The sequence below is a fragment of the Amphiura filiformis genome, chromosome 16 (assembly GCF_039555335.1).
Source record: "Amphiura filiformis chromosome 16, Afil_fr2py, whole genome shotgun sequence".
NCBI lineage: Eukaryota > Metazoa > Echinodermata > Ophiuroidea > Amphilepidida > Amphiuridae > Amphiura > Amphiura filiformis.
This window is the reverse complement of record NC_092643.1, coordinates 18,050,460-18,062,343: the sequence shown is the minus strand read 5'-3', so window position 1 is coordinate 18,062,343 and position 11,884 is coordinate 18,050,460. Positions and strand designations below refer to the sequence as shown.

The 11,884-nt window shown below is 37.0% G+C and overlaps 1 protein-coding gene across 1 annotated transcript; it reads right to left on the bottom strand.

Moving 5' to 3' along the window:
• Window positions 1-5,079: 5,079 nt before the first annotated feature.
• Window positions 5,080-8,975, bottom strand: LOC140172478 (cytochrome P450 2U1-like). The gene is made up of 3 exons (XM_072195624.1): window positions 8,600-8,975; window positions 6,779-7,738; window positions 5,080-5,545 (listed from the first exon to the last, which is right to left on the bottom strand). Exons 1-3 carry the CDS (start codon window positions 8,973-8,975, stop codon window positions 5,370-5,372), a joined length of 1,512 nt encoding a protein of 503 aa, XP_072051725.1. The 3' UTR covers window positions 5,080-5,369.
• Window positions 8,976-11,884: the final 2,909 nt, after the last annotated feature.

Genomic DNA, 11,884 nt, shown 5'->3' with positions numbered 1-11,884 from the left:
ATCCGTTAGTGTTCGTCAATGTTCGTTTTATGTTCTTCGTATGTCCTGCTATTATCCGCCAAATGCGTTTCGTGTTAGGTGATGTTTTTTTAGTCCGCCGACACTCCATTTCAAGTTTTGTGCATGCACTTTTTCAGAGGGTGAACAAAGTGGGGAAAGACAACTTTTAAGGGGGAAAACTTTGACGAAAATGGTCAAATATTGACTAATAAGTACAAAACGGCTACAAATCTGATATATCAGGGCAACCAGCGTCCGGGGGCAATAGAGGTGAGAAACCTTTGGACAATGAAGGCCCAATTGAAGCCATTTGTCATTTTTTGAATCAATTTTAGCACTATTATTGGGTACTATTTTAGTTTGAAACAGCCGCAAATTGGTGAAACGAAAGCCTAATCGAAGCCATTGAAAAGTTTTCACCATTATCGTATAATATAAACAATTGTTTTAAAAATAACACGTGGATGTCCATAGCAGAAGCAAAAAGGAATACTTGTCCATTTTTCAAAATGAAGGTCCAATTGAAGCCATTTGCATGGGGACTGTAGGGCCTATTTACATTATTAGGCCTAGGCCTATTGTGTAAAAATTTAGTTTTAAAAATGGAAAATTTGGAAAATTGTTTTTGGTGCATCATTTTACACTATTATTGACAAAAAACAAAGAAGGCCCGAACTGAATTTGCAAAATTTAAAATGTTACACTGATCCACTGACACTTAGATATAAGACTTCAGACTCGTAATTTCAGGTAAAGCATGCATGGATTGATATGTTAAAGTCAGTAATAGACATAAGTCCGTCTTAAATACTGACTTTGGTGACAAAATGTCATGGGCCCTACATATCGACGGGCGGGCAGTAATTTTCACAGGCTTTTGGGCCAAGGAACCACATTTAAGCACTGCCTATAATAATCACAGGCCTATACTTAGGCTTACTATATACTATCCTGGGCCTACTCAATAACGTACAATTTAACCTTTTCCATGTTTTCTCTTCTTTTTTCTTTCTTGTCAATCACTAAAACTGGTAGGAATTTGATATTGCGTCCTCTACCCTTCAGAAAGTGCCCCTCCCTCAATACTACTTACATTTTCTCTTCTCTTCAATTTTTCTCACTTTCTTTTCTTTTTCTCTCCTTTCCCCTTTTTTCACTTGTCAGTCACTAAAGCACTGGGGGAAATATGATATTGCGTCACACACCCTTCAGAAAGCCCCCCCCCTGATCGATGCACATGTTCGCCATAGGCCTACATCGGGCACAAGCGCCTGCGAAACCTTGCAAACACCTGCGGTATATAAACGAAAGAATAACGAACAAACCCAGGGTATTATACAGAACAGTACGAACACACATCGGACAACTTCCGAACATGTGTATTCGGCACACTCCGTTTCAAGTTTTGTGCATGCACAAAACTTGAAACGTATTGTCGACGGACTAAACAAACATCACCTAACACGAAACGCATTTGGCGGATAATAGCAGGACATATGAAGAACATAAAACGAACATTGACGAACACTAACGGATTTGCTAAAATACCATCCGTTTCTTATACGGAAGACCGATCCGGTGTAGTGTGACACTAACACGGTCTGGGTCAACGTACATCACCGAATGCAAAAATATGCTATCCGGTAGTGAAGGCCTCACAGGAACGTATTTGCAACGAACACGGGCCGAGTGCAACGAACAAAGAACGAACATGAACGAAAGGAGAGCGAACAAACTCCGGCAATATGCAGCACCATACGAACACACATCGGATAAATACCGAACATGTGTATTCGGTACACTCCGTTTGCATGCACAAAACTTGCCTACGGACTCAACGAACATCACCTAACACGAAACCCATTTGGCGGATGATAGCAGGACATAAAAAGAACATAAAACGATCATTGACGAACAACAACGGATTTACTAAAATACCATCCGTTTCTTGTACGGAAGACCTATTCGGTGTAGTGTGACAGGCGTATAAAAGTTATCCGTAAAAGTTATCTGTAAATATATATGACAAATTTCGAACTTTACCGTAACAGTCCCGGGTAACAGTACGAAGAATTTCCATATTCTTACGGCGATAAATTATTTGTACAAAGCAATTTTACGAAGATGTTCCGGCATTTGCGGTCGCATATTTACGTTTTTTTACAGAACTTGGTTTTTTTAATGTATAGGACGGTGCATAGTTGTAACAGGGAATAATCAATACTTATTAATCTGATTTGTCTTGAACAAAATCAATTATTATTTGGGAAATGATATGAATCATAACACATCCCCTTATAGATTTTCGAATATACTATACATTGACATAAACTCTACAAAAAAGAAACGCAGCTGTTATAAATACGCCTATAGCTTTAGAACAATATTTTAACATAAAAAGAAGGACGATTTATTTACGCGCATTTTGATACCCAATTTGTCCAATTTTGTTCAATATTAACAATACAGCAGTGTTTTGAAAGAAACATACCCGAATTTAAACATTGCAGCTATTTGTATTGATTTGAAGTAAGCGCGAAGAAATTGGCGAACTTTACGTGCTACAGTGCTGGCATAATAAACCATTGATCGCCGTAAACTGCAACTTTGATATTAGGGTATTTTTCTTAAAAAGCACTACTGTGTTATTAATATTGAACGAAACTTGACAAATGGGGTATCAAAATGCGCATAAATAAATCATCCTTCTCTCTATGTTGAAATACTATGAGAACAATCATTAGTTCTGGACCTATAGGTGTATTTATAATAGCTGCGTTACTTTTTGTGCATACTTTATATAAGAAAATTGTATTAAAACCTTATTTTAAAGCCTGGGACTTGGTGCTCCTGTAACTTTAAAAAGAGAAGCAGAACCTCAATATTCGATGTTAATGCGCTTTAATCATGATAGTACTTTCACAGTTAACATTAACAAGAGATTAATGTTATAAAACATTATAACATCACTTAAGCATGTTCGTGTTATTGTTTATGATGATGGCAATAAACTACAAAGACCATTTCATGACACACCATTTACATCTGATCATGAATTCTTTCGGATGTTTCAAATTAAGATGTAAGTTGTGTCATGAATCTTTGTTCAACAATCTGATAATGCAATAAAAAAAGCTTAATATAAAAAGGCTCAAAAAGGTTTCAACTCGTGGACTGTTTTTCAAGAATAATTAATTTTGTTCCAACGAGGTAATTTGCAATCCAGCTGCACTTAGTCAGGCACTCAAGTACCATATTGCCCTACACCAGTCTACCTAGGAGTCACTCTGGATCGACGCCTTTCATTTTAAGACCCACATTGCGAAGGCAAATGCCACAATCAACACATCATAACAACAATTAATGCGTAAGCTAGCCAACACCAAGTGGGTGCCAACCCATATCGACCCGCACCATTACCTTGTCAATAGAATGGGCAAGGATTCTGCTTACACTCTTATTTTAATAGAAGTTAAGAGTACATCGCTAAATTTTCTATTGATCATTTATTTATTTAAGCAATTAAGCAATTATTATTGTTAAGGTTGCGTAAACAACAAAGAGCGTTTAAACAACTAGTGGTTTAAAGTGTTAAACATGCAGTTGCTTAAATCATTAAGGTTTAGTAACTATTTTAAACTGTTGCGATTTGGATGTTCACAGCATCTTGCGAATGAAAGTGAGCTTTGGCAAAAAATGCATTTATCATTTCATAGCGAGCGTGTAGAAGAATTAAAATATCACAGATATACTTTTGTACGTGTAGGTCCTATTGTTCTTGAAAAGAGTTGAAACAACATCACCTAAAGCGATATAACTCATTAACAACAATCAATCAAGCAAGTTTTCAAAGTATATAATTTGTAGACTGAACTGTTGCAAAACATCAAGGTGTTATTTTTCAATAATATATTGATGAAGAATCGTTCTTCCAACAATACTTCAACCCTTAAAACATTTGTTATTGGTTACCAGCAACAATTGTATAAGGTTGTAAACAGTGGTAAGGTTTAAGTCTTTTAACCAATTATAGAGGTTATCCACTTCCCTCATGTGTGACTTCTAACAAAAGGCACTGCTTCCCGTAGTATTCCTCATTCAAGCCAATTCAATGCACGACCTCGGAGTTACCTGTATGACTTTGGCGGGCTATTTTGAAACATTCATGGTTGCACATGCAGGTGCTTCTTTTGGAAGTCCTAAACAAGGTATAGCAGTCACTGATAGGATATACATCTTATATAGAACACGGATAACCTCTATTATATAGAAGCGAAAGTTACATAACCAGCGCTAGTTCAAGATTGGTTAAGTATTTTTATATCGACAAAATAAGAGTGTACTACGGAAAAATTTAAAACTGTTTACGTCCAACAGTACCTTTTCTGTCAAGGAGGTAAAATGAGGCCGTGTCTGCCATCATAATCCAGGGCACGCATAATTGAAGGAGTGCATTAAACACGTCTTATCTTGGAAATTGAAGTGACTGCTTCGAAGCGTGGTAAATAGAATATTGCTTGAATAAAATAAATGAACGAATTAACTTTAGATTTTGCGATTAGGAAATTGAAAATCCATTACCTTATTGGAGACACCTATAATGTCGTAAAATAGAATTGGTTACAAATGTTGGCTATTTTTTAATATTGAACCAATATTTTATTGACAGAGTTTGAATTCATAAAATCTAATATTAATTGGCATTGAAATGATAATTCTCGTTGTATTGAATAAAGGAATACCAACTTAATTTACTGCAGTTTTTTAGGCTATGGCAAATCGATGTTATTGACAGAGAATTAGTTCAAAAGCGAAGAGAATTGGACAAAACTATGAGAATAGAAAATTGTAACATTTCGAAAAAAACTTTCTCATCAAAATAAATGCGAAATACTAATTAACCTGTCAAATTGTTTTAAATGCGAAAGTTCAACACGATAATACAATGTGACAGGTCGTTGACACATAAATTAGCATTTCTCTATCATTTGGATGAGGAAGTTTCATAGAAATGAGAAACTTACAATTTAGCGCAATTCTCATCGCTTTTGAAAGGTTCCTCATTATTAATTTCCACTAGTTGCCTTTTGATGATAAATTTCTTTTAAAAAGAGGTCATCGGGTGGTCTTTAAAAAAAGGGGTCATCGGTTATATTCGACTTCAGAAAAGGGGCCTATTGATAGGCACATACCCGTCACTTCAAAAGTTGAGTCCCCTCGAACAATAACACGAATAAAAACATGGTAATAGATGTCGGAAAAATATCTTGAGACGGGACGGTTTAACAAGGATATGGGAACGCGCACATGTAATATGGGTCATCCCATAATAATATAATTGGCCCACCCCCTGTCCCACCAGTGCATTCTTAACGTGGTACTGCCACTACTTTATACTCTTGAGGAACAAGAGTCGCACCCATTTCTGGTTCCAGGCTTGGTTGAGCTCCTTCTGGTAGACGAAATGAGAATTTATGGAGAAGATGGGTAAAGATGAGAAAGAGTTCCATCAAAGCCAGTTGTTCTCCCAAACACTTGCGTTTTCCTAAAAAAATGAAAGAAAACAAGAAATTAATAATATTAGTATAAATTCAAATAAAGATCGCAAATTGCAATATCTATGACGTTTTGTTACCTAGGTAACACAGCAAATTAGGACAAGTATCATTAAGGCCTATTGACCGTGGCCTATTTTGATGCATTACGAAGGTAATGAAACACTCTACAGCCTGTCTCAAAAAATTGTGCAAGTAAAAAACGCCCTCTTTGGCAATTAGAAAATATGGTTGTGACATTATGCTTACATCAACGTCAAGGGCACAGTCGTACCTCTCAAATACCGTTTGTTTTGTTCAATTTGCTTTTTTCAATCTCGAGATATGATTAGTTAACAACGAAAGGGTAAAATCACAATTGTGCCACTTTTACTAGGGAATAGGGCTGTATATGCAAATTGAACAGAACAAACGGTATTGGAGACCTAAGACTACGGCCTTGACGTTGATGTAAGCATTATGCCACAACGGTGTTTTCTAACTGCCAAAGAGGGCGCTATTCACTTGCACAACGTTTTTTGAGACAGGCTGTAGATTGTGCAATACTAGTCTATTATAACTGTTGTATCCAAATGAACACACTGTCACCTATTTTGTGAAAATAGAGTTGTTTGATGTTTTAACCCATAGAGCCAAAAACCGTGACCTTTGACATTTTCCGTAATAACTCAAGAACGGTACGTCCTAGATAGGTCAAACTATATACTTTCTTAACCCTTATGACTAGAGGAATAAATACTTTGATATGGTTTTGAAGACCTTTTCCCGCCAAAACGTTACTCCTGTTCCATTTCTATCATGCATTTGGTGCATCCCATGATGTCAACTATCTCTGGTAGTAGTGCAGATTTGCCCTCCACAGCTAGTACCAACCTCCCCCCATCTGAGAGGGTCAGAATCATACACAATGAGGGTTTAGTGTGTGAGATGAGAATACCAGGGTGGAAACTCGTCAGTTTGGGGGACTCTGTGTGGCGTCTGTATCAGAGGCGAAGCAAGAGCCTCGGGGTCCATGGACAATCAGCAGTGCAGGGCCTTTTTAACATCTCCTTTATTAGCCTTTTTCATTTTAGTTTTTGCCTTTTAGCCCTTCGTTCACCCTGTCTACCCGCTTGACACGCTCTGCTCTGTTCACCGTTGAACTCCACTTCTTGGCAGAGCTATAACATTATACTTCACTTAGTGTACATCCCATAGACCTATCAGAATAATGTAATACATACCAATCGAAAAAGGTATCAACTCTTCCCTACGATTCAATTTTCCATCCGAATCAATAAATCTCTCTGGTTTGAAAGATTCCGCTTCCTTCCAAATTCTCTCGTCATGATGAACTGCCCACAGATTAGGCATGATCATCGTGCCTTGTTCTATATCATAGCCATACAGCTTTGTATCAATAGTAGCTGCTCTGGGCACTCCAATAGGAGTGATACTCCCTAGACGTTGTATTTCAAGTAGTGTTGCTTCAGTATACAACAGTCGAGGTCTGTCTTTCAAAGTAGGTAGTCTGTTACGCCCAACCTCGGAATCCATTTCGGCATGAATCTTTTCTTGGATGTCAGGTTGTAGTACCATGTAAAGCAAACCCCATTTAAGTGTAGTGGACGATGTCTCTGTTCCAGCAGCAAACAGATCACTTATGCACGCTAGCAAGTTTTCATCGTCAAACAATTCAGCATTGTCAGGATTTTCATCCTGAGTTTTTTCCTGAATATCTAAATACATATCGATAAAAGTACGTGAATCTCCACGAGTGTAATTGTCACGACCGATTTTAATCATTTCTTTATAAAACTCTTCATTTTTAGGGCCTAGTCGCTTGATATTTTGATATCCTGAGAATGGCAAGTATCGCATCCATGGGACGAAGTTTGCAATAGTAGAAGAATCTTTAAAGACTTGTGCCAGAAAGTTGAGAATGCGCAATAGTTTTGGATCGTCATAATCAAAGCCATGTCCGAAAACAAGACAGCACACGACATTACAAGTCACCACATCCAAAGGTCGAAATGGTGAGAACGCCTTTCCTTCATGTTTAGATATAAAATTGCATAAACGTTGGATTTCTTCAGTGATTTGCTCTTCCAGTCTAGACTTTCCCATTCCAAGATCACGGAAAGCAGATAACGCAAATCGTCGTCGTGTTCTTTGAGCTAGGCTACTGTGTGCGGTAATTAACCCTGGTGAAAAAAAATGAAAAAAAAAATCAGTTACAAAGGAACAAACAAATAAATACGTGCATGTGTTGCACTCAAAGTGATCATTTGTCTTTGATGCATCTAGTTTAAGAGGCCTCCTTTTCAAAGACTCTTTAACCACGATTGGTAACTGCTCCAATCAGCCACTTCCCGAGAATCGCATTCCCTCCTTCTGTTCATTTGTCCTTTCCTTCTGCCGTATCAATTGCAATTGCCTGCTATGATTCCCTGCGTTATTAAACCGTTGAATCTAAGTTCGGAAAGAGACCTGCAGCAATGAACATAGACGTAGATCCCAGGGGATGGGTATAAATTCCTCAATATTTTGCTAGGGAGTATAGTCCATAAAATCATCCCCTCCCCCATTGTTAATCTTCCCCGTGTTGCACAAACACAATATTCATAATATGCTTTTAATTAACATAAGATGGCAAAAATCGAACAATAAACTTCAACTTTGTATTGATACTCAACTGTGTATGAAAAAGTTGTTATGTGTACCAATACAAAAGTAGTGATGATTATCATTCTGAGACACCCAGCATACTGACCCATGTCGGATAGAAAGGTCCTAGCTAGGATCTCACCTAAGCGTAATTACTTATATCATAGGACTTTTTATTAGAAGAGCAGATAAGGCAACCATTTGATTCTACATGTTCATACAGCATACTGTGAAATTGTCAGAAAAATTGCAAGGCTCGTTTTGAAGGAAGTGGCCTATATGTGGCATATTGTTATATTTACCCTTGATTCCATGCCCTGTGGGGCTCCTCTATATTGGAACTCCATTAGTTTTTTCGGCAACTGCTTGAAATCAAGACAAAAACAAGTAGCACATACCTTTTCCGGGATATCCTATTTCAAAAACAAGAAGTTTAGGTCTGTCATCAAATTCCTCAGCTTGTCTTAGAAACGCCTGTCGTATCGACACAGAATCGTTTAGAACAACCACCGGAATAGATCCAAATTGAAGGCGGAAAACTGGTCCGTATTTTTGCGCCAATTGATTGAGTCCTTTAAACGGCGCTTTTGGGTTTAGACTTGGTAGGTTCCCTAATATAGGCCACCTATATAAGGGCCCTGGAGGAAACTTCTTGGATGGTTTCCGATTACTTCTGATGGTAAGGAATAGTAACGTAAAAGCTATTAAAGCGAAGAGAACCGTTGTCGAGTCCTGCATGATAAGATTCTGAACTAGTTGATAAAACATCGTCATCTTAGTAGGTATATGTGTTATCCAATCTTCTGAGTTCCGAGTTGTTACTTGTCGATGGCCTTTTTTCAATGTAGTGTACTCAAGAACAAAGTTTTGGGTCAACAGTTTTGTATCATGTCAACAAAGAAAGCGTAAAACGCAGACATGTAATGGTACTAGTAGCACTTGATATAGATGAGCAGTGGTAAAGTGTTCGAGATCACAATATTATTTTCTCCAGTTTGGCCAAATGTTATTCTGGTTGCGCATTTATCATGTTTATATAGCACGACTATTCAATATTGTTATATACAGTAGGCCCTACAAGTGTACTTGGTGTCAACAATTATGTCAGCTTATACATCATGCCGAAGTGCACTTTACCCCGGGTTTGATGTCAAAACAAACAAAAAAGTCAACATTCAAATAGAGCTACTGTGGCTCGGAGCCACAGATATCGTTTGGCGTTTGGATGTAATATGAGTGGTTGGTAATATAATATTTTGCAATAAACGGTAAACCTTTAACGAGAGCGTAAATCAAGTATATTTTTCGCGTAATTAAGCGTTAAAACGCACTTGATTGGCTGCTGAGGCAATCTGCTGTTTCCGGATGGAAATTTATGAATGAATTGGCGCCGTACACGTTGTTAGCTCTGATTTTGCAACATCACGGTAGTGCGCGTTCGTCAAAGGTTTACTGCAAAATATTAATATAGTGTGGTTGGGATGGGTTTTTTCCCTGTTATCCTGCAAGTTTTTCAGAGTCCTAGGATCCAGTCTGATAATTACTGTGCTATATATACAATCAACTTCCAGTAAGTAACACTAGGCATATCACTAGACATGAACTCATATCATTTTATTTCAACATTCAACTTTACCTCGGCATTAAAGTGTAATCACGTGTGTATTATTCCAGATGCCATTACTTCGTTCACTAGTTACTATCTCCACGACTTCCACTATTATTCAAGTTTTACTGAACAACCTTTTCAATTCCTACATTGGATTGTGCCAAATATTTACCCTCACCTTTCTGCATGTTCTAGTGCACAAAATCATTCCGTGTGACTGAATGAACACAGCACAACTTTTTACATGACATCAAGTCGGCCTTTTATACATGTACTCAAGTTGTTCAAATGACCTTGAAACAAACTACTTTTTACAAGAAATCTTTTGGTCCCAAAAAACCCAAACGATATAATAATAAAAGTTTGGCCACCTTTTTATTCAATAGTTTCATCATATTCAATAGAAAGGGCAAGGATTCCGCTTACAGTTAAAAATGAAAACGAATAAATAAATAAAAAATAATGCATGGACACCAAATGAGCAAATATTAATACTGTTTACGTCCACGAGTACCTTTTCTGTCAAGGAGGTAAAACGAGGCCGTGTCTGCCATCATAATCCAGGGCACGCACAATTGATTGAGTGCATTAAACACATCTTAACCTGGAAATTGAAGTGACTGCTTCGAAGCATGGTAAATAGGACATTGCTTGAATAAAATAAATGAATGAATTTACTTTCAATTTTGCGATTAGAAAATTGAAAATAAAATCCATTACCTATGTTATTCGAGACACCTATAATGTCGTAAAATGGAATATGTTACATATGTAGGTTACTTTTTTGTTAAAGAGAGTTTGAATTTACAAATTCTAATAATCTTGTCATTGAATTATGTGTACAGCATTTGATAAATCTCGTTGAATTAAATAAAGTCAATTACTTCATACTTAATTTATTGCAGTTATTGGACTTAGCACCTTTCATGTGGAAACACTTTATTTTCATTTCATTTCTCCGAGCGAGACTCTGGCAAATCGATCTTATTGACAGTTGAAGTTTGTAAGTGCCACGTCAAGAACTAGATTTTCAACCGTACTCTTGAAATCAAAAAGGTATATAGAAAAGTGCTGTTGTTTTTAAGCGTATTTCTGAAGGCTCACTTCAGCATAGCTTTGACGTTAAAATAAAATGCTCCTTACAGCATGACTAGATGAACACCACGTACACGTTCGGCTCTTTATTCTCTCAGCACCCAGTTGTTTAAACTGGATCACATACGAGATTCCTAATTCCTCAATTATGAAGAGTCATTGCACGAATCACTGAATACGTTCTAGAATTATATGTTCCCAATAAGACCAGTGGGGGTTGGGGAAAGAGTGAATTGCTCTCCCGTAGTGCCGCCACTGAATAAAACGCCTTTTGCATGATGCTCTCAAGTATAAGGTTGTTAGGAGTAGGTCGCTACGACCAGTTTGCGTCATGTTAGTTATTCCTTTAAGCATTTTTCCGCCATAGCGGTATAACAAGGAATTTACACTTACTTAAATTTGGTGCATCGTATCTTGGACTTAACCTTTGCCATGGAAAAAACGCCCATATAGCTTTATAAAGGTAAAGATTGTTTCTACTAGAATTGGGGTTTTTCTTAAAGAAATATTTTTAATTGCAATAATTCAAGACCACGAACCCAAAATGGGTGCTATGATATAACTATACAATTTTACCAAGTTAGCAATAGATATTTCCCTCATTTGCATTAAATTTCCAATGCATGACTTCTTGTGATGGCCTTCAAGATGGGGCTATTATCAGAAACAGAGATGAGGTTGTTTTGCTACTAGAAGAATTTAGGCAGATAAGAAATATGCTGGCTATGTTATCAATTTTGAGATGAATTTTGCTGTAATCAACGAAATCTGTTGAATGACTTAATTTCAGTCCAGATTGATACTAAACACATTCCAAATAGTTACATTTGATGAAAATATGACATTTTCTCTTGAATAATTGCTGGGCCAACTTCCTATCAACAAGAAAGAAATGAAATCATCCCAATGTTCAAATAATATTAGTAGTCAGTAGTACACTTGGTATACATCAATATTTGTTATCGGTTCCAAAGATTTA

Bases quoted from the DNA above. Each gene is read 5' to 3' on its own strand.
- LOC140172478 (XM_072195624.1), bottom strand. From the start codon at position 8,975: ATGACGATGTTTTATCAACTAGTTCAGAATCTTATCATGCAGGACTCG. The intron at 7,739-8,599 runs GTATGTGCTACT...TTTTTTCACCAG, and splicing joins AATAGGATATCCCGGAAAAG to GGTTAATTACCGCACACAGT. The intron at 5,546-6,778 runs GTATGTATTACA...TCATTTTTTTAG, and splicing joins GTTGATACCTTTTTCGATTG to GAAAACGCAAGTGTTTGGGA.